The sequence below is a fragment of the Citrus sinensis genome, chromosome 2, assembly GCF_022201045.2.
Source record: "Citrus sinensis cultivar Valencia sweet orange chromosome 2, DVS_A1.0, whole genome shotgun sequence".
Classification (NCBI taxonomy): domain Eukaryota; kingdom Viridiplantae; phylum Streptophyta; class Magnoliopsida; order Sapindales; family Rutaceae; genus Citrus; species Citrus sinensis.
In genome coordinates this window covers 8439157-8462103 of record NC_068557.1, presented here as the reverse complement: position 1 = coordinate 8462103, position 22947 = coordinate 8439157, and the positions used below count along the sequence as shown (strand labels likewise).

Below are 22947 nucleotides of genomic sequence, written 5' to 3'. Positions count from 1 at the left end.
TACTTCAAAAATTAGGCAAGATAGCTTTGACAGACATGATTGTGGAACATTAACCTTCTTATTATTTTTTTCATTAATAACTGTTTATCAAATTATCAAAGAGACAGTAAAAATTATTTCCTAAATTGTAAAATAATTGACCTATTGTTTTTCAAGAGATGTATAGTACGTTGTCTATTTTTCTTAATGGTGGCAACCATTTAGTTGTAGTACGAATGTGAAGGGACTCGGTAAGCTACAATTTTTTTCTCAAGTTATTATGAATTTTGTTACAACTTGATAAATGTCGTCTTTTGTTTATTTTGTAAACGAAGCATAAAAATACTGTTCTTGTGTTTCAACTTAAAGAATTATTTAGTTTTACTCTTAAAATTGAATTCCCACCCCCCCAACCCCACCAACACAAACACCTAAACATTCATAAACCTAGAGTTTAAATAATTTGTACAACAAATCAGATTTTTTATTTTCTTTTTTGGAGTTCAAGCATCAAAGGGTATTATCACAGCAGATTCATTCCATTGCGAATTGGGCCCAAAGTCACGAACAGACCACTTTGAATTAAATAAATTTTACCATGTGCTATTTTATTCGGTGTTCAGAGTTCAGACAAATTTGAAAATGATACTATCTGAATGGTTGCTGGGTGCCCATTTAAACAATTCACATTGTTTCTATTAAAAAATCATAAAAAATTTGTGGCTGGTTTGTGAATGATTCTCGTCCATGCATGTGCGGTGACATATTTTTTTCATGTTTGTTATAACGTGCTTAATTTCAAACCAATTCGTACACAGACTGGCTCCGTGATTGCAATCTTTTGAATAATCAAAATCAATGAAGGAGATTGCACAATCTGGACGCTAGAGTAGAGTCTAGTCAACAGAGACCAAAGAGACAAGCCTATGAGCATCAAGTTCAACACAGCAGTCAACACCACTTATTAATTTACTTGTTTTATGTCATGTGAAATTACATAATTGCTAGAACACAGGTATGGTAGTTCATCTTTCAAGCTTATAACTAGAAACGAAAAAAAAAAATTAGTTGATTGTTTTGATACAAACAATTGAATATACCCAACGAAGAATTAGATTATTTGTTGTTTAGTAGTATTTTCTAATGCTGATACTTACACTAATAATACACAGGAATTGAATTAGTAGTATTGAGGTTACAATTTTTCGTAAGTTAGATTATTTTAATTTAAATTTTTGAATTAAAATTCTGATAAAAATCTTAAGTCATTAATTTTAAATTATCTAATAGTAGATATTAAAAAGTAAAATCATAATTAATGATAATTATTCATTCACATTAAATTATTTAAAATGAATGACTCAAAATTTATGTTTAAACTCTCACTTCAGAATGCTTAAAATAGTTCCACCCATTTTTTCTTCGTTGATTATCTCTGCATGTACGCACACGTGTTAAATGATGCAGCTTAGCGCGCTAGACCATCGCATACAATGGTCGTTCGCGGGCCTGAACAAAATCCCCATTGGAAATCTGAGTCCACGCACACGCCGCCGACAGCGGGTCCACCTTGGGCTCCCAACCTCTTAATATTCAGCTTTCCAAAACATACGTCAAGAAATCTACCAATCACAAAAGCAACTCGCTCTCCCCACCGTTGGACCCAAATCAGCGTGCTAATCGGACGGACAAATGGGCCACTTACTTTAAATTCTCATCGTTGGATTAAACAGAAGGGTTTCTGCCGGGTTTTTATATTGTTGTGTTGCGCGGCGCCTAGTGTTCATTGTTCGCACGCCCGCCCGCCCGCATTTTTCTTACGCGTCCGAAACTTTCGTCCTAAGTAAAAAGGAAAAAAGGAAAACGAGCTTCGGATTTATTATTTTTAATTTGTTGAATATTTTGTGCTGCATTTCGTTAACATTGGGATTCGGAGCTCGGTCTTGAAGGTATCGTATTGAAATTCCATTTCATTTGGAGGGAAAATTGAAAATTATGTCAAACAATGAAATTTAAAGCTTATATTCGATTTGTTTATTGCTGCTTGATATCATTTTTTTTTAATATTTCTGCAGATCGAGCTCCTATAAGTTGAAGCCTTAATTCGTTTGCTGCTATTTGTCGACATAACCTCTTATATTTGCAATTTTTTTTTAACATTATTAATTATAGGATGGCGAACACAATGCAATTTTCTAGTATTATTCAAAAGAATTCATTGCATTGCCAAGCGTTGTCATGGCAGCGGTTTGCGTTTGCCAAATGTGTGAGTTCTAGTTCTAGATTATGTGTTAGCGTGAGGAATTCGTGTGGAGGTAGAGGAGGATTGAGAGTTAGCTGTGAGGGAGCGAGAATCGATGTGATTGAGAGGAAAAAGAGTGAGAATCTAGGTGTCGATGAGAGTGAGAAACAGTTGACGTGTGTAATGAAGTTTGGTGGATCGTCCTTGGCCTCTGCCGAGAGGATGAGAGAGGTTGCTGAGCTTATACTTAGCTTCCCTAATGAGAGGCCCGTGATTGTTCTCTCTGCGATGGGAAAGACAACAAATAAGCTTTTATTGGTATATATTGATTCCCTCTTTATTTTATTGTATTGTGTATTTGTTTTAATTTTATGTTAGAATTTTGGCTTATAGCGCAATTGGTTGCTTGTTTTCTGCTAGGCCGGTGAGAAGGCTGTCAGTTGTGGTGTCACTAATATATCATGTATTGATGAGTTGAGCTTTGTAAAAGACTTGCATCACAGGTGAGGAAGGTCAATTCTGTTTTCATAGTTGTTCTTCATGGAGGACCAAGATTGTAAACTAAAGATTTTTATGCATCGTTTTTTTTTTTTTTTTAAATATGTCCAGGACTGTGGATGAACTTGGCATAGACAGGTCCATTATAGCAAGTGAGTTGTGTCTGTTTTTACATGAGCTAATTTTGTTTATTTATTTCTAGTTAACATTAGAACTCGGCTTGTAGCTGAAGAATTTGAGCTTCTATATTTTAGGTGATTAAGCTGTATTATTTAATTGTAAAAAAAGTGTAGAAGTCCCAAAAATCAAAATGGCTGGATCAATTTTCTTTGTAAAAATTTGATTTTAGCGATATGTAGTGTAATTGCATAGGTATTTCTTGCCAATTGTATCAACTTATGTCCTAGGGATTGTGCCTACCAATCACAGAAGTTTGTAGACAATGAAATTCAGAAAATATGCTCTTGTGATTTTTGTGTATGTTTGCTTTCGGGTGTGACTTCTGTTTTTGTGTGTGGAAAACATTTTGCAGCACACCTAGAAGAACTGGAGCAACTTCTGAAGGGAATTGCTATGTTGAAAGAGTTAACTCCACGTTCTAGAGACTATTTAGTTTCCTTTGGGGAGTGCATGTCCACAAGGATTTTTGCAGCATATCTGAACAAAATTGGTGTGAAAGCTCGCCAAGTATGTTTCTATTCTCTGGATCTTTAGTTGGATAGCTCATGATAAGTATTTATTCTCCAGTTGTAATTGAGCATCTTTAATGTTGCATCCCTCCCTCCCTCCCTCCCTCTCTCTCTCTCTCAGTAATTATCTTAGAATTTTTAGATTTCAACTCACTTACACTGTCCAATACTACCAAGCTTACTTCATTAAATGTAGCTAATTATAAGTTTCTGCATTCATTTTGCAGTACGATGCTTTTGATATTGGTTTTATAACCACAGATGACTTCACAAATGCTGATATTTTAGAAGCTACTTATCCAGCTGTTGCTAAGAGGTTACATGGTGATTGGATCACTGATCTTGCAATTCCAATTGTTACTGGTTTCCTTGGAAAGGTCCTTAAAATGGCTAATTGATTCAAATATCTTCTTCTTTGGAAATTGATTCTTTTTTGGGTGGCCTAGCAAAATTTTCAATACATTGTGTTTTATTTTCTTTCAATTCTAGGCCTGGAGGACTTGTGCAATTACTACATTGGGTAGGGGTGGCAGTGATCTGACGGCCACAACCATTGGAAAGGCATTAGGATTGCAAGAGATTCAGGTCAGTGCAGATGCTGAAAGAGAGCATGTAATTTTACATGCAATGACAACGTTTCCTTTTCCTTTCATATAATAAAAAGATTTACTGATACAAATATAGACATATATACAAGAGCCATCAGTCTGTTTTCCCTGATTATGTGAAAGAAGTGATGCTTTAGTGGCTTCAAATTCTGTAGAAAATGCATACAACATTGACAATGCTGTTCGATATGAATTCCATGCCCAGATTCAATCAGAATTCAAATAAGAATCTTGTTTTATTAATTGCAGGTGTGGAAGGATGTTGATGGTGTTTTGACTTGCGATCCTAACATACATCCACATGCCAAGCCAGTTCCATATTTGACATTTGACGAGGCAGCTGAACTTGCATATTTTGGGGCTCAGGTATATATTTTTGAGGCTGTTAATGTAATTGAATTATGTAAATATTGACAAATATTTCTTTTCTTGCAATTGATGGTGGATTAAATCAGTTTGTGTCTTTTATCATTGCACTGGAACTCGTGAATATCAGGCCTTTTCCAAGCTGGCTTGAATATCTTTAAGCTACCTTAATTATGAGTGAAGTGACTGCAGAAACTCAAATTTAAGCTCATATACAAGGCCCAGCCACCAATAACAAAAAACAGAAAAACAACTTATTTTTATTTACTTAACACAATGGGGGGATACAAACACAGGATCTCATAGTCAACTTGGCTAGTAAGTGACCTCTAAATTCAAATGCTTAAGGTTATAGGGAAGCACTTAATACCTAAATTCTTGTGGGAGCATTCCTCTATTCAAACAGAAAGTGTATGGCTCAAATGAAGATGTTTTGTACAACAACTTCCATTGTTTTCTCAGGTTCTGCATCCACAATCCATGAGACCAGCAAGAGAGGGTGATATACCTGTTAGGGTTAAGAATTCCTATAATCCTAATGCTCCAGGAACTCTAATCAGAAGGTCAAGAGATATGAGCAAGGTTTGTATCTGATTGTGGGCTTACTGATTACTTGGCGTAGAACTGAAAAAGCATTAATCTTCTTATTTCACAACGGCAGGCAGTGCTAACTAGCATTGTGCTGAAGCGTAATGTTACCATGTTGGATATCGTTAGTACTCGCATGCTTGGTCAATATGGTTTCCTTGCGAAGGTATTAACACTGATGCTAGTGCTGCTGCTTTTTATCCTCTTCTCGTCCATTGCTGGATTAGATCATTATTTTTATTTTCTTTCCATTGCAGGTATTTTCAACCTTTGAAGATTTAGGTATTTCAGTGGATGTCGTTGCTACTAGTGAAGTCAGTCTTTCCTTGACACTGGACCCATCTAAGCTCTGGAGCAGAGAGTTAATTCAGCAGGCAAGCGTATGATGTTTTTCTCAATATGTTGAAATTTAGCTAGATTATTTACAGTTTCTGTCTGTACCTGATGTAATTTGAGTATCTTTTTCGTTTTATACCTATTTTGGCTGTTCAAAGTTTATCTAATCTGTTATTATCTGCTCCCTGCAGGAACTTGACCATGTTGTCGAAGAACTTGAGAAAATTGCAATTGTCAATCTCCTTCAGCACAGATCAATTATTTCTCTAATTGGCAATGTACAGAGATCCTCCCTGATACTTGAGAAGGTGCAGTTTTACATCTTTATTATTGCATATAAAGTGTCCCTCTGGCTTTGTGACATTCTTTTGGATGATTGCGAATAGTTTTCTTTTGATATTCTGTTAGTACTCTCAATTCCATGTTGAAACATTGTTTATTAGTCACCTTGTTTTAATGCAATTGACAAGTTTCCATGCATTGTGAGACTTTCAGGTGAGGAATTTACAAATGCATTGTAGTAAACCTTAGGGTGTGCTTGAATGTAGTTTTAAAATATGGCCATAACACGGATATTTTATCAAGTTCTCATATAATTCATGAAATTCAATACTTTTCGAAGAAATTAAGAGGAGAAATTTAAAAGTGATGTGGTGTTTATTCAATTGGCCCAACTGTTTTTCAATTGTCTTGCTGTTACTTTCTCCTCTCTGTTTCTTTCTTTTCTCACTGTGTTTCACTGTGACTGTTATGGCAGGCTTTCCGTGTTCTTCGAAGAAGTGGGGTTAACGTGCAGATGATCTCTCAGGGTGCATCTAAGGTCTCCCCCTTGCCCCCTCCAAAAAAAAAAAAAAAAAAAAAAAAAAAAAAAAATTGTTACACTCTTCCTCTAATGTGTCTTGTCTACTTCAGCATCAGAATCCAAGCATTTTTGCACTTTAAGCTCATGATTGGACACTTTGCATATGCATAGTGTTGTTGAAGCAACCTTAAGATTGGACCTGAATTCTGAATTAGTCATCACGCACGCTGTCAAAACTAACATTTTGAGTGTCTTAATTTCTTTGCATGAAGCATTTTCTTCTCATAGAAACAGAAATATCATCTTTTTATCTGGCTGGTGTAGCTCACTGTTTTTTCCCCTAACAGGTTAATATCTCATTGATCGTAAATGATGATGAAGCAGAACAGTGTGTCAGGGCTCTCCATGAAACCTTCTTTGAAAGCGATCTCGCGAATTTAGACTGTGTGTGTGGATCTGAGAATAACTCCTCCTTAGTATAATAAAACATTGATTGTTTCCTTTCTCAACCCTATTTAGATTGTTTACCCACTGTCCTGGTATCACAGAATTTTGTATTAGATTTCAACCGGCTCAGGGGAACTTCCTTGTTGCCTAATGCAGCAATGTAGCTCTATAATGTAATGGTAATGGACAATAAATATTCTATTTCTCATTTAAAAATAGCAAGGTAATAGCTGGTCACCGAAGATTAGTGATTGGTCTTGCAAGTTGTAACCGAGGGAAGAATTCATTTCCCATGCATGAGATTAGTGGCCCCGTAATGGGGCAATTTATTTTTCTAATAACTCTTCCTGAGTTGTATTGTTATTATTGGGTATGTTGTAGCAGTCAGTACCACAATGAAATTCTGAAAAATAATAGTTTGGCTTTGTATTAGGTCAAAATATTTTTTATCCAAGTTTTATTTTCCGTTTTATTTTTTCTTTAAAAAAAAAAGGTTTTTGTTTCTATATTAGATCCTTTATCATAATATCATCTCTCAATACCAATTACCATTCACAATGTGGGATAAAAAATGCTGGTCTAAAATATAGACTATAAATTGTCTAAACACTGAGACTTGAAATGACGTGATGTAAATCTTTCCTAAAGTAAAGGCATATATGTGTAAGAGATGAGAAAGGCTTTTAAGATTCAGAAATGAAATTACTAAAAGGCACAGGATCCAATAGCGCAGCTGTCATGGTTATAATAAGTATTTTACATCGGCATTATAACATGATAAACAATGTATTTGAAGTTTTAATTTCTAAGAAAATTTACCACATAAATGAGAAATTGTCGTGCACAACCTAGTGTTATGAAATGAGTATTTTGTGCAGCAATCCGTACGATATTTAAATGGCTTTTGCTACCTTACGTTGCATGTAAGGTACAGCCTCTCACAAGGCTGGTGGGCCCAAGTGGGACCCATATCTGAGTTTGTGAGAGGCTGTACCTTACATGCAACGTAAGGTAGCAGCTTCCTATTTAAACAACTTCTAATACAAAATTTGTAAAGTAAACCTATAGAATTTGTTAAGATAGGTTGGCAAGGATGCTTGCAATAAATCTAGAGAGAAGAGAGCAAAATTGTCAAAGCATATTTTATTACTTGAATGAGAAAATACAATAGAGCTTTTTATAAGAGTACTTGAGTTGCTTGTGCTAGGGGTGTTGTGTGTGTAGTGTGGTGTCGATGTTAGTGGGTATTGAGCAAAATGGCAAGGGTGATGCCCTATTTATAGAGTTGCTAGCCTAGGTCTAAATGCTTCCTAGCAAGTGGTGCAAGTTGTCTAAAAATCTAGTTATTTATAAGTTGTAGAGAATTCTAGAATCGAGTCGGGTTTTGTTGTATTTAGGTTGTCTGCTTGCTAAGCGCACCACGACGCTCTAGTTTTATGAGGCGGGCCATTGCTGAGTGCATTCTACTATTAGACATACTTTTACTAAGCGTACCCGTGTACATAAATTTAACCTCCATTAGTGGTAAATATGAGCAACCCGTGACACTAAGCTCTCATTTATGAACAATAATATTTAATAAATATTCATGAAAAATTAAAAAAAGATAAGACAATATTAAGGGTGTGTTTGGTATTATTTTTCATTCATTATTTTTCATTTTACAATAACAAAAATCAAGAAAATATATTTGGTGGACATGTTTTATAACAATAAAGTAAAATATACAAAGAATGAAATATTTTCATACTATAAAGTTTGAAAAGAAATGTTGAGAGTGCTAATTTGACGTTCTCAACTTTATATTTTCATTCTATAAAGTTTTTTGAAAAAATAAAAAGTAAAAACTTGAGAATGATAATTTGTCGTTCTCAACTTTTAGGTGGTGTTTGGTTGGAAGTAAGGGAAGGGGAAAAGGAAAGTAATTTAAATTTCTTTCTTATTTCCTTTGTTTGATTGATTATTCATAATTTATGATAATTTAATTTCCATTAAAATTTAATATACATTATAATTTGGAATTTAGATTTCACACCAAAGAGTGATGAATTTGAATTCCTCTTCTATTGGAAGCCAAAACATCCAAAATTACCCTTCAATCTTTTATTAACTTGTTTAATAATATCAAATTATTATTTACAATTTTATTTTATCGATTTAATATTGTAGATAATTAATTTTGTATTAGTAAAAGTTAAAGCAATGATATAATAATTTAATAAAATCACTTTATTTATTTTATTAATTTTAAAATATACAAATACAAATTAAACAGTCACCGAATTGCTATCGCTACCACCACCGACACTCACGCATGGGACGTCAACGCCTATACCGTTGGAGTCGTCCACCAACGAGCAACGTTGTTATACCGTCACACAAGTGAAAAAAAAATGAATTTATCTTCCTCAAATCCAATTAACAGAAATTAGAAAACTTTATAACTATTTCAGATATGGACAACACATCAAGCATTTCACCCAAATAAGTTGTTTCAATTTATAAATCGTTAAGTTTTGATAAATTTCATATAATTCTCGAGTTGAAATGAGTCAATGACATGATACAATGGTGGCCGGTGGTGAGACGCAACGGCTTTGATGGCGGCAGTGCCAACTCTATATTTTTTTGTTGTTGTTCAAATAAAAATTTAAAATTATAAGATATTAATTAAGAAATTATTTGTATTATGTCATAATTTATTTAGAAACAAATTAAATTAAACTCAATTTAAAATAATTTTATGTTGATAAACTTTTTGAATAGAGTTTCATTATAAATATAATTATATTACTTAAAATAATTTTTTATTAATTATTTATATAGTATATTAAATAAATTTATTGTTTAATTTTTTGAATTATATTTATGATAAATATTGAAAGTTTAACACTAAAGGGTGAAATTATCGAAATAAAAGTTAAGACATTATCTTTCTTTGTATAATTTTGTAACAAATCAAACATTAAAAATATATTCAATATAGTCTCATATCCTTTCTTCCACTTTCCTCTCCCTTCATTTCCTTTTTTTTTTTTTTTCGAGACCAAACACAAGAGAGAATTTAAAAAAGCCTTTTGTTATCATGTTACGTTACATGATTATAAAATTTAACAGTTGTGGAAATAATATAATTTTATTATTTTATATTTTTACAACCGTTGAATGAAATCCAACGGCTGCTACATAACAATGTCCTTTGAAAAAACCAAGTGGGCTGTTGGATATTTTCATTCTTAAGCCTTTTTTTTTTCATTTTATCAATGTACAATCATCATTGTCTATTGCAACCCTCCATTGGTTTTTTTCTTTTTTCTTTTTTCTGTTTTAAACATCTTTTCTGTTAAATTTTTACATAAATTTCCTTTATGTATGAATACATATTTCTAGTTTCGAAAAAAAAAAAAAATTCTTTCTCCCAGTCTCTCTCTCTTTAATTTTTCTAATAATAATGGCAGTTAATTTACTTGCAAAATATATTATTACATTGTTTTGAATGAACATAATTCCGTATGCAGTAGGTTTACAATTGATGCTACATCTGTTATTTCTTTATATGTGATTTTTTAATATTGTTATTAAATGCTATTTTTCATATTATCTCATTTGTGCTTTTTAATTAATAATGGTCATAGACAAATTGAAAAAAAAATAAAGATCATAAGGCATCAAATTATGAATAACTGAGTTAAAACAAAATTTATAAGAAAAATCTACCAAATATATCTTTATTATTTTTTTATATTTTTAAACAAATAATAAAATATATTTTGTTTTTTATTTTTACATAATATTTTAAAAATAAATTATCAATTTTTTTAAATTTTTTTTTAAAGAATATCACATAAAAAACATCATTTTCTTTAACACACCAGACGCACCCTTAAATGCACCAACACTATAGAAGCCTGACAAAACCCTAGCATCCATTTTCTAGTGCGATTTACCAAAACCGCTACACACACAGCCATGGCCTGCACCATCGACTTCAGGCGCCTGGACGAAGGCTTTGGCGGTAAGACCGCCAAGCGAAAGCGCCAAGAATCCGAGACCGCCGCCCTCGCCATCAGCAACACCGAAGACCATGCCGCCGCCATGGATGTAGACGACCAGTCGTTTCCGCCCGCCGCCAAAAGATCCGCCATCGCCTCGTCAGATAATCCTGACAAACCAATCTTTGGACGGCCCTCTTACGACGGCGTGATAGCCGGTAGAGCGTCGGGGAGGAAGTGGAAGCAGGCGCGTACGCAACGCTCGTCGGCGAAGCATGTGAGCCTGAAGAGGAGTACTTTGGAGGAGAGAGACAGAGAGAAGCTGATAATCAAGGCGTACAAAGAGAGAATGAATGAATTGAAGGAAGAAATTAGGAAGAATAAAGTTGAAAAGAGGAAGAAGGCTGAGGAGAGAAAGAAAAAGAAGGAAGAAAATATTTTGAAATCAGGCACCAAGTTTCAGGTAATTACGAATAAGAACACTCTTAAGAAAATTGCCAAGTCGAAGGACAAGAAATTACTCAAGGTTATTCCTGACGAGTACGTGAAGAGTAGTAAGAACAAGAATCGCAATAACAAATAGCTTGTTCAATTTTAATGTTATTTTAGTTTTCTTTGTTGATCTTGTCTGTTTTGTATTCATTTTATGACTTATATCTATAATGGACATGAGAGTAGAATGAATGAAGTTCTCACATGTGTTTCCCAAATGCTTTCATTAATTAGCATTAGCATTCTTGTTACTACATTGGTGATCGTAATTCATAAGCTCACCAAAAATCCCTACAAGAGCAAAACCCATCTTTGAAATGATGGAATCTGCTTGAATCCCTGACTGTAATTTCCCTTCCGGTGATCTTTGAGATCAATTTGATTGCAGCATGGCAGTCTGTACAGGCTCTTAAGTTCTTCATTACCAGAATCGGTGATCCTTCTGGCGTATTGATCAATGCAAATGCGATTGCCAGGCGTTCGCTGTGATATTTAAGTGATTCTACCTTTATTTCTTCATCTTCATCGTGGAGGGCACAGCTTGTGTCTGGTTTATAGCCTTCTTTTTTCATCTCTTGCATCAAGTTCTCAATCTTTCTCCTGATTTCATTCCTTTGTGGATGCAACTCATCGTTAGCTGTAAATACATGTACTTTACTTTTTAGTTCAACCCAGCTGTATGCTGTAACCTTCCTCACTCCACGTTCCCTCATAGCTTTCTTCACCTGGCTAACACTTTCCCATTGCCCAGCCACTGCATATATATTGGACATTGCGACATAAGCGGCTGCATCTCTAAGCTTTTCCATTTTGAAAAGTTGGTCTGCTGCCTTTTTAGCGAATTCTAGGTTCTTATGAATCCTGCATGAGTTGATTACTGATGACCACATAATCTCGTCAGGCTCAAACGGCATTTGAGCCATCAACTTCTCTGCTTCATCAAAGCATCCACTGCGACACAAGATATCAACCATAGATACATAGTGTTCTTTCTTTGGCCTGAGTTTATATTTCTGGGTCATAGAGTTGAAGTACTGTAACCCTTCTTCGATAAGCCCACAATGGCTGCAAGCAGACAGCACACTGAGTAAGCTAACTGAATCTGGTTGATACCCTGACTGTACCATGTCTTCAAATGATTTAAGAGTGGCTTGGGCATCCCCATTTTGAGCGCAAGCTGATATCAAAGCGTTCCAAGAGACTATATTCCTTTCAGGCATCTCTTTAAATGTTTGAATTGCATCTTTTAGAGATCCAGATTTTGCATACATATCCAAGAGTGCGCTGCCAGAAAACACATTTGACATGAAACCTGATCTAATAACAAATGAATGAAGTTGCTTTCCCAGTGACAATGAAGCCAACTCTGCGGATGCTCTTAAGATGCTTGCAAAAGTGGCCTGGTCGGCACTTATATTGGCTCTACACATCTCAATAAACAAGTTTAGTGCTTCTTCAAGGTTTCCTTTCTGAACATAAGCTGAGATCATAGCCGTCCATGGAACAGTACTTATGTGGCTTAGGTTTGCAAATATCTCTTTGGCTTCCCCAAATCTGCCACATTTTGCATACATGTCAACCAAAGAATTTGCAACCTTAACTTCCGAAATGGCTGTTGTCACTATGGTCTGGGTATGGATTTGCCTACCAATCTGCAAGTCTAACTTATTTGCTACGACGCTTAACAGAGTTGAAAATGGGAATTGGCTCCTATCAAATCTAGTGAACTGTAACTCCCTGAAAAGCTTTAGTGATTCTTTGTATTGCTCATTCCATGCATAGCACGTGATCATCACATTGTAAGAGACACCATCCACCTCTGGCATTTCACCAAAAAGCTTCCTGGCTTCAACTACACAATCATGTTTCGAGTACAAATCTAACAAAGCATTCGCCACAAACACATTCTCAACGAAATTAGTTTTCACCACAAAAGCATGAACTTGTCGCCCTAAAGCTATATCAGCTAAGCCAACGCCAGCAGATAAAGCAGCTGCAAAAGTAAAGTCAGAAGGCTTAAAGCCCAAATGTTGCATCTCTACAAAGAGTTTTATGGCTTCTTCATTCAACCCCTCTTTTGCAAACCCCGTTATCAATGCATTGAAAGAAACAGAATCCTTCTGTGGCATTTCTTTAAAAACCCGACGAGCTAAATCAAGACAACGAATCTTGCAATAAGAGTCAACTAAAGAATTGCAAATGATAAGAATTGAATTATAACCAAATTTAATAATATCAGCATGAACTTGAATCAATTCATTAGCTGTATCCGGTTCACTGCACCCTGACAGTAGAGTTGCAAAGGTCACATAATCAGGGTCCGAGCCGCCATCTGTACGCATATCAACAAAAAGTTTAAACGCTTCTCTAAACTGATTCTTCTGCGAATAACCACCAATTAAAATTGTCCACGACACAGCAGTTCGATCAACCATGCTATTAAACAACTCTCTAGCAGTGGCAAGATTGCCTGACTTGACGTAGCCCGAAATCAACATATTTGTCGAGACAGTGTTTTGGTTAGGCATTTCATCGAACAGTTTACGTGCTTCGGATAATTGGCCTCTTCTTATCAGATTATCGACCACGAAATTGGAACGGCACGTGTTCGGATCAAAACCCGTTTTGATGATACGGGCATCCACGAGGTTTTGGACATTTTGGTTTGGTTTGGACGGTTGGGATGCCGCTGTAGCAGTAGCAGTAGCAGCGAGGTTTCGAAGTGCATTTGTTCTATAAGGTTTCATAGGATTTAAAGTGTTCATAATTTCTATTTTTATTTCGAACAAAGTGTTCAGAATTAATCGCGATGTGACATTTTTTTTTTAAATTAAGCTGATGACGTTCAGGTAAGGAGTAGTCGGCCACGGCCAAGGCTAAGGAGCACTTAATTTTGGTGCATCATATGATGCCTTATAGTCGCATCTTCACTTACAGTGGAATTTCTGTATAATTATATTATTGAGATTAATTAATCTTGTTATTCTAGGAAGGTTATAATTTAGTAGATGCTTAGTTTAAAAATTATTATTTTGACGTAATTATTCATAGTGTAAGTAATATGAAGATAAATACATTAATAATTAATTAATGTAAGTAATATAGAGGTAAGTTACGACGGAGTTTAGAGAATTTATTCTTATTTATAACGGTCCAAACTTGAGATCAAAATTTTTTATGACTGTGAAAGTTATTGTATGTATAGTTAGAGTGCATAACGTCTTTATAAATACTCTGGATTCTCCTTTATACCATCCCAAGTTAGTGAATTTGCCCCATGTTTGTATTTTTTCCCTTATTATTATTATTATTATTATTATTTTAAATTGAGTTTGAGATGTTCGGATACTCTTATATATGAGAGGTAATTTTCATGTGATGTGGAATTCCTTTAGATAGTCAAAACAACATTTAAATGTATATACGTGAATCTCAAATGAGTAATGAATAGTTACAAAATTGATATATAAAGTTTATAATATAACTACATTGGTTGAATAAAGACATTGAATACTATAATCAACCTGATTTATTATTTAGTATCGAAGTAATTTTTTTTTTAAAAAAAACACATTACATTTTATTAAAAAAAGTTATAATATCTTCTAGTTCTAAGTTCTATCGAATTTTTAAAGATCTTTTGCAATGTGTATTTTTGTAATAATGTGTGGGTAAAATTTAATTTTTTAATTTTTTATTTATTCACTACCAATTAACAATTGAGTTATTTACTCAATATATAAAGAATCCCGATCCATCTCGCTGTGGCTTTATTACAAGTTTATTACTATCTACTAAACATTATTTGAATAACAGCGGTTGCCATGTTAAAACGACATATAGGGTAGCTATAACTCTAATCAAACCAACGGGTGATGCACTTTCATGAAATTGATGCTAACATTGCAGTCGTATTATTGTACCAGAACCAGCCTCTAAACAAATGGCACATCTTTCTTCTTCCTCTTTTTCACAATCAAGCACTATCGGTGCACACTTGACAACTTGATTCTTCGTTCTGTTAGGTGTAGCAAATATTGTGTCAAATAATTCGATGATGATTATCAAACCAGATAGACATATTATGTCATCGAGTAATTTGTGATAGGTAACTGTTGTAGAAAATGTAAAGTAGTCAATAAAGCACAAAGTGATGTCCCAGAAATTATGCCCCCAAGAATAGAGAGCAAGAATTCTACCCCCAAAATGGGCCCCAGAAAATATGCTCCCCTAAAAATGGGGAGCAGGAATTCTACCCCCAAGAATGAGCCCCAGAAAATATGCTCTCCCAAAAATGGGGAGCATGAATTATACCCTCAAGAATGGACTACAGGAAATATGCTCCCCCAAGAATGAGGAGCATAAATTATACCCTCAAGAATGGACCCTAGGAAATATGCTCCCCTAGAATGAAGAGCAGGAATTATTCTCTTAAAGATGAGCTCTAGAAGTCAGGCTCCCCAAGAATGGGGAGCAGGAATCATGCTCCTTCAAGATTCCTGCTCCCCCAGGAACGGGGAGCAGAAATTAGGCTCCCAGGAATGGGAGCAACGAAACCATGCTCCCCCAGGATTGGGGAAGCAGGAATTAGACTCCCAGGAGTGGGGATCAGGAATTAGATGAAAAGTAGGAATTAGTCACCCAAGAATGGGAAGTAGGAATTAGTCTCCCCGGGAATGGGGAGCAGGAGCAGAGGATGACATAAGTCATGGATCCAAACAGCCCTTGAACCAGTTCTAGATTATGGACCGCACAAAAAAAGCCAAGTCTAAATAGAGGAGCTATCATTGAAGGACAATAGATGGACATTGCTTGGTTTAGAAACAAATTAAATAAAGTCTAACACGGATACGACCTTTGAAAAGGTAGAAATATTTTGTAATTAAATACTAGAGAATAGAGGAGAGTTAGATAGAGTTTAAATTATAAAAGTACTTTATTTATAAAATGCTATAAAAATAGAGGTATTTCATAGTGTAAGGCATAAAAAAAATAGCAAAAAGAGAGGGAGTTAAGTTGTAAGTGCAATCTTAATAAAATATTTATCTTTCTTTGCTCGTGGACGTAGGTCAAAGGTCGAACTACGTTAATTCTCTGTGTCTTTTTGTTATATCGCCCCTACATAAATTAATTCTCTAAGTTGACCAGAAATCTGGGTCAATAATTTGGCACCGTCTGTTGGGACAGTATAAAACACTGTTATTAAGGTCGCATCAAACCCTCGGTAGCCACAAGTCAGCGTAATTATTGCAGCCGCAATAGCAGGTTGCACCCAATTCCTAGTCCATCAAGAAGGTAGTGTAATAATGCTGGGTCACATCCACCACGCGCACAGTAAGTGGCTGATTTAACACAAAATATGGCTAGGGTTCTCCAGTATATAGAGAACTAGAAACATAGAGCAAACCCAAATCCGCCTCCGCGGGAGAAGGAAGGGCTGTAGAATGACTTGCAAGATACTCTACAAGATAACAATAATAGCTCACAATGGGTTCGTCAGAAAAGCAACCCAATTAGATCAGCCATAAGAGCAGAGACTCATGCAAGTTATACTAATCACCCAAGAGACCTCCAACATGTGCTGCAGACCAAGTAGGATTTGTGCTACAAGTTGAATTCAAAACGTCAATGTAAGAAGCATGAGTCAGAGGGTTCTAGTGCTAGTACTGGGTTGGCAAGTCTTGAAGCAGAATTGAAAATGCTTAAGAAATAGGTGGATGGTATGGAGAAAAGCCCTGCAGAACGACTCTTAGAAGAGGTAGAATCACCTTTCACCAAAGATATACTCGAGGCCTCATTTTCAGTAAAATTTAAAATGCCCCACATCAAGTCATATGGAGGTGAAGAAGATACAACTGAGCATCTAGAGACCTTCAAGTCGTGGATGAAGTTGCAGGGGGCGACAGGAGCAGCCATGTGCAGGTAGGGATGGCAATTGTACCCGCAAACCCGCCCAAACCTGTTGAGTGTTAGAAAATGCATATTTATAAAGGAGAAAACCGTCATTTTACATTTCAAGTCTTACTAACAACCCTTACTTTTATGTATTTAACCTTCTTGTGATTTAATTACATGTGTTTTATTTTAATTAAGTATTTTATGTATTTTAGGGGCATTATAGTCATTTCACAATAAAGGAGAGATCAGACGGCAAAACGGACATCACTTTTGAACTCAGGACAGTCGAAAACCTTAGGAGGAGCATAAAAGGAAAAATGGCACTATTCATATGTACGGTACTATTCACATGTACGGTACTAATTACGTTACTGTTCACAACACTGTTCACATAGACGGATCGATGACGTGGCATTGAACGATGATGTGGCATTGACTGATGAGGTGTCACGATCCTGTTGGGCTAAAATTTTTATGTACTGTTGATGGTGACGTGACAGCATATCAGTGGATGAAAAATCTCGCGTACGGTACATGCATCACACAGGATTATTTTCAACCAAACCGCATTACTGTTCATCCGAGTCAAACCGCGTTACTGTTCATCCGAGTCAAACCGTGTTACTGTTCATCCGCGTGATCAAACCGTGGACTGTTGACTGATGACGTGGCGCAATCCTGAGCGTCCAAACTGTTTTTAATCCGATGGTCATGATTTACTCCATGTATCTATAAAAAGGGGGCCTCTCCCCCCTAATTGGATATCTCTGAATCCATTTTTGGGATCCATTTTCTGTAATTCCTTCTCCATCTTGTATTTTCTTCGTATTTTAATAAATTCCTATTTTGCCCCTAGTTCAATTATGAGTGGCTAATTTTCTTTCAAGCTTGGGTTGAAGGTGAAGTCTCAACATGTGTCATGGGCTTAATTTGGTAAATTTATTTTCTCTTCCCCTCTAGTTTTTGTGGATGTTTTGACTTCTCGTCGACAAATAATAATAATCTTGTCTAGATACCGCCTTGGTTACACCGGCTCTCTAGTATAAGGTTATTATTATTTGGCACGATAAGCCCTTAGCACCATATTGATTAGAGCGTGGTTCATGAGGTGTGGATTACCCCCTCATGATTTAATTGGCATTAATACGGATTATTTAGCCCATGATGCATGTTGATACGGATCCAGATACCCAAGTACGTCATTTCAATAGAATTATCTTCAATTTATTCTCGCCATTGCAATTCAAATTTTAGAATTTATTCTCGCCATTTTAATTTAAGTTTTAGCATATACCAAATCATTTCCACCATAAATCCAACAACCCATTTACAAAATTAATTCTATACACAATTAAAATCCATCTCCTCGTGGGATCGACACTCGTCACCATAGATCTATACTACAATAGATTCGTGCGCTTGCGAGTACATTAAAATTTGCACAACAAAACCCACCTACCAAAATCCGCATGTTGCGGGTAATTTTACCCGTTGCGGGCGGGTTTAGTATTATAAATTAAAACCCGCACATGGATGCGGGTGGGTTTGGTATTAACCTTATATCCGGTGGATACCCGCATGGATATCCACCAAACCCGCAATATTTTTTTCAAATGTTTTTAATTTAATTTTAATCTAAAAATGTATAAAAAAAATAATGTCATTAATTAAATTACCAAATAGCCAAAGGCTCAAAGTTGTGTATGTGTGTATGTGGCCTATATCCTATTCTAAAGTCATAATCTAAAGAAAACTAAAGGCATTTTCCTTCGAATTAGTATTTGAAAATATTAATCTTAATTATTATTATAGGCATTGTGTTGGATGGGTGCTTATGGTAGTGAATGAAATGAATATCTTCTCTTGGAGCTTGTTTTAAATGATAATATGAAATGTAATTATTATTTTTAGATACTAGTTTGTGTTTTTTAAATGGATTTGTGTAATTTATATTTAAATTTGAGAATTTGTGTTGAATTGATGTGGAAATTTTAATTTTTCATTTATATTATTTAAATATAAAATTGAGTATGTTATATGGAATTTGAGGTTATTATTATAAATTTATATATTAAACATTTGTGATTTTAAATACGGAAACCCGCAAAAAATCCGCCGGATACCATTGCGGGTTTGGTAATTGTTAAAACCCGCTGCGAGTGGGTTTTTGTAAAAAAATTAAAACCTGCTGCAGGTTGCGGGTGGGTTTGGTAATTTAAATTTTGTGCGGGTTTGGGTTTGGTAATGGCAAACCCGCTGCGGGCGGTGCCCATTGCCATCCCTATGTGCAGGGCTTTCTCTGTAACGCTTATAGAAGTAGCGCGTAAGTGGTATAGGAAGCTGAAGCCTGGATCTATCTCTTTATTTACCCAACAAAGTTAGATTTTTATTAGTCAATTTGTGCGAGCAAGAGACCATCAGCTTCCCCCAACTCACTTGTTATTAGTGAAGCATGGGAAAGATGAATTATTAAAGGACTATATTGTTCGTTTTAATAAAGAGGCAGTAAGAGTAGAAAATTGTATAGATGTTGTGGCATTAACGGCCATAATGGCAAGCTTGCGACCAGAGAGATTCCATTACTCACTTGCTAAGAATGCACCAAGGACTTTCACCGAGTTGCTATCGAGAGCTTAAAAATACTCTAATGCCGATGAACTGACCAATGCAAAAAGAGAAGTAGATCCGGACCCTCAGAGGGCTGGAGAAAAACGAAAAAGGAAGGATGAACATGTTGAAAATCGAGATAAAAGAAGTAGATTAGGAGGCAATAGGGGATTAAAAATCCCAGAAAGCAGGTATTATGGGTACACGCCACTTAGTGTACCAAGAGAATAGCTGCTCATGCAGATAAGGAACCTAGATTTTTTATGGAAGCCCAAAGAAATCAAGATCGCACCAAATCGAAAAGACGGAAGCAAATATTGTAGGCATCATAGAGATCATAGCCATAATACTAATGACTGCTTTGATCTTAAAGAGGAAATAGAGTCCTTTATCCAGCGAGGGTATTTAAAAGACTTTGTAAAAAGGAAAGAGCACATAGATATTCAAAATGAAGCCTCAACTGATGCGCCACAAAATATTGCTGCAATAGCACCCGAACATATAAAAAACCAAGAAGTTGCAGGAAGAGCTCCTATAAGAACTATATTTGGTGGACTTGCAGGAGGAGGGGACTCCAACAAGGCACAAAAAGCTCATGTACGGGAGATTCGAGCAGCATCGGGGCCTTTACCAGTAAACTTATGGGTAAACCCCCAAAAGAAGCTAGGATGGAACATAGTACTATCACTTTCACAAAAGAGGATCTAGAGGGATACATCAGTTGCACGATGATACTCTGGTTGTTTCGATAACTCTGGCAAATAGAAAAGTTTTCAGAGTTTTAGTGGACAATAGGAGTTTAGCAGATATTTTATATGCAGCAGCATTTGACAAGATGAATATAATAAGAGAAAAATTGAAGCAAATTCACACTCCATTGATTGGCTTTCGCGGGGAGTGTTTGATTCCTTTAGGCAGTAAGACCTACCCATTACCATTAGAGAACCACTTCACTAAGCTACTAAGATGATGGGTTTCTTAGTAATGGAACACCCTTCGATCTATAATGTTATCTTAGGTAGACCAACCCTTAATCTTTTTCGAGCAATAACCTCAACTTCCACTTATTGATAAAATTTCATACACAAAATGAGACTGAAATCTTAAGGGCAGATCAAGAAGAGTCCAAAAAATGTTATGCCACGGCCTTAAAAGGCAAAATGGACAAACGAGAATATCTTCAAGTCACGCTTGATCCTAGAGAGGAGAGAAACGAACAAAAAGGATCACCAATAGAAGAGTTAGACAATATCCAAGTGCGGTACAATGATTAAAGCAAGACAATTCATGTTGGGTCATTATTAACCCTAAAAATACGAAAACAACTAGAAGATTTTCTCATATCACAGTTTGATGTGTTTGCATGGTCCGATGAAGACATGCCTGGTATAGATCCAGAGGTGATAGTCCATCGATTAAATGTAGATCCAAGTCACAAGCCAGTACGACAAAAGAGGAGATCCTTTTAATTTAGAAAGATACAAAGTAATAGAAGAATAGGTTGAAAAACTTTTAAAAGTAGGCTTCATTAGAGAGTCCTATTATCCAAACTGATTGGCTAATGTAGTGATGGTTAAAAAGCCAAATGGAAAGTGGAGGATCTGTATAGACTTCATTGACTTAAATAAACAAGTCCCAAAGATAGCTTTCTTTTGCTTAGAATTGATTAGTTGATTGATGCTACTGCAAGGCATGAGCTGCTTACTTTTATGGATGCATATTCTAGGTATAACCAAATTCAGATGTACCCTCTAGATAAGGAAAAGACATATTTTATCACGAATAAACGCCTGTACTGCTATAACGTTATGCCTTTTGGGTTAAAAAATACAGAAGCAACCTATCAAATGTTGGTCAATAAAATGTTTCATAATCAGATTGAAAGAAATATGGAGGCCTACATAGATGATATGCTTGTCAAAAGTAAGAAAATGGAAGATCATATCACAGACTTAGATGAAACATTCAAGATTTTGAAGCAGTACAATATGAAGTTAAACCCAAGCAAATGCGCTTTTGGAGTTTCCTCAAGAAAGATTTTAGGGTTCATGGTAAGCCAGTGAGGAATAGAAGCTAACCCAAAAAAAATTCAAGCCCTTCTAGATATGGAGTCTCCAAAATTAATTAGAGAAGTTTAAAAGTTCACAAAAAGAGTTGCGGCCTTGAATCGGTTTATTTCACAAGCGACATATAAATGGTACGGATAGAGGAATGCGAGAAAGCCTTCCAGGAGTTGAAGAGGTATATGGGAAGTCCTCCAATTCTCTCTAAACCAATATTGAGAGAAGATATTTACTTATACTTGGCCGTTTCAGACTCGACAGTCAGTTTAGTATTGATAAGAGAGGAGAGTAAGGGACAAAAGCTAGTTTATTATGTGAGTCATGCTCCGTTAAATACCAAGACAAGGTATCCAGCTATAAAAAAATGGCTTTAGCACTAGTAGTATCCGCCAGGAAACTAAGGCCTTACTTTCAGGCTCACATCATAGTGGTGCTCACAAACCAGCCCTTGAGGCAGATAATGCAATGACCAGAGGTGTCAGGAAGGTTGGTACAGTGGGCTGTAGAGCTGAGAGAGCATGATATTAGGTACCGACCTAGAACATTAATTAAAGGGCAAGCAGCCGCAGACTTTATAGCTGAATTTACTGGTAACCAGTTCAAGGAGGCTAGGATTAGTGAAGCAATAATACCAACCTGGAGATTATATGTGGATGGATCGTTGAACCAATAAGGGAGTGGAGCAGGATTGATTTTAGTCACCCCAGAGCATACAGAGATAAACTCTGCCCTCAGGTTTGGGTTCAAGGCCTCTAACAACGAGGCAGAGTACGAGGCCTTGCCTGCTAAAAGACATAGTTACAGTAAAGACTGCATCTAAGGAAGCGTCATTGCTACTGTCAGCAAACATAGAGTTTGGAGAGAAAGAAAAATGGACTGGTGGAAAAGTAACAACATCAAAATTGGAGAGATCAAATTTCTTTTATTTAGAAAATAGCTCAGAGTATGGGAATTCTAACTCATTAAAATTGACATGCCCTGCCACAAAGATTTTTCCTAACCTATTTAGACATTTGTAACCCTTATGAATAGGACTGTAACCTATGAAGACACATTTCTAAGTATGAAAGTCAAGCTTATACTTGTCTAAGTAAAGAAAAACATGAACATCCAAAAACCTTATGAATTTGTAATCAGGAGATTGGTTATGTAACTTTTGAAAAGGAGATAGATTTCCAAGTACTGTTGTTGGCATTCTGTTAATCACATAAGAGGTTGTATGAAAAGCCTCCCACCAGAAGAACAGTGGTAATTGAGCTTGAGAAAGAAGAATGAGTCAAGTCTCTACAATGCGTCCATATTTTCTTTCAACCACACCATTTTGACAGTGAGTATGAGGA

The 22947-nt window shown here is 35.7% G+C and overlaps 3 protein-coding genes across 4 annotated transcripts; 2 read left to right on the top strand and 1 right to left on the bottom strand.

Annotated features, from left to right (window-relative positions):
- Positions 1-1634: 1634 nt before the first annotated feature.
- Positions 1635-6896, top strand: LOC102620870 (aspartokinase 2, chloroplastic). Of its 2 annotated transcripts, none has more exons than XM_006468821.4 (14): positions 1635-1928; positions 2055-2539; positions 2642-2724; positions 2831-2871; positions 3252-3406; positions 3636-3785; positions 3898-3993; positions 4266-4382; positions 4845-4964; positions 5044-5136; positions 5228-5350; positions 5498-5614; positions 6064-6126; positions 6456-6896. In XM_006468821.4, exons 2-14 carry the CDS (start codon positions 2153-2155, stop codon positions 6588-6590), a joined length of 1680 nt encoding a protein of 559 aa, XP_006468884.2. In that variant the 5' UTR covers positions 1635-1928; positions 2055-2152; the 3' UTR covers positions 6591-6896. The 2 variants fall into 2 exon arrangements, with proteins under 2 accessions (XP_006468884.2, XP_006468885.2); XM_006468822.4 differs by having other exon boundaries at positions 1638-1928; positions 5228-5344.
- A 3532-nt stretch (positions 6897-10428) lies between these two features.
- LOC102621623 (uncharacterized) lies at positions 10429-11257 on the top strand. The gene has a single exon (XM_006468824.4). It carries the CDS (start codon positions 10525-10527, stop codon positions 11128-11130), a length of 606 nt encoding a protein of 201 aa, XP_006468887.2. The 5' UTR covers positions 10429-10524; the 3' UTR covers positions 11131-11257.
- LOC102621335 (putative pentatricopeptide repeat-containing protein At2g01510) lies at positions 11248-13953 on the bottom strand. Its single transcript, XM_006468823.4, has one exon. The coding sequence runs from the start codon at positions 13802-13804 to the stop codon at positions 11318-11320; it is 2487 nt and encodes an 828-aa protein (XP_006468886.2). The 5' UTR covers positions 13805-13953; the 3' UTR covers positions 11248-11317.
- Between the last annotated feature and the right edge of the window lie 8994 nt (positions 13954-22947).

Bases quoted from the DNA above. Each gene is read 5' to 3' on its own strand.
- LOC102621623 (XM_006468824.4), top strand. From the start codon at position 10,525: ATGGCCTGCACCATCGACTTCAGGCGCCTGGACGAAGGCTTTGGCGGT.
- LOC102621335 (XM_006468823.4), bottom strand. From the start codon at position 13,804: ATGAACACTTTAAATCCTATGAAACCTTATAGAACAAATGCACTTCGA.
- LOC102620870 (XM_006468821.4), top strand. From the start codon at position 2,153: ATGGCGAACACAATGCAATTTTCTAGTATTATTCAAAAGAATTCATTG. The intron at 4,383-4,844 runs GTATATATTTTT...TTGTTTTCTCAG, and splicing joins TTGCATATTTTGGGGCTCAG to GTTCTGCATCCACAATCCAT. The intron at 4,965-5,043 runs GTTTGTATCTGA...TCACAACGGCAG, and splicing joins GGTCAAGAGATATGAGCAAG to GCAGTGCTAACTAGCATTGT.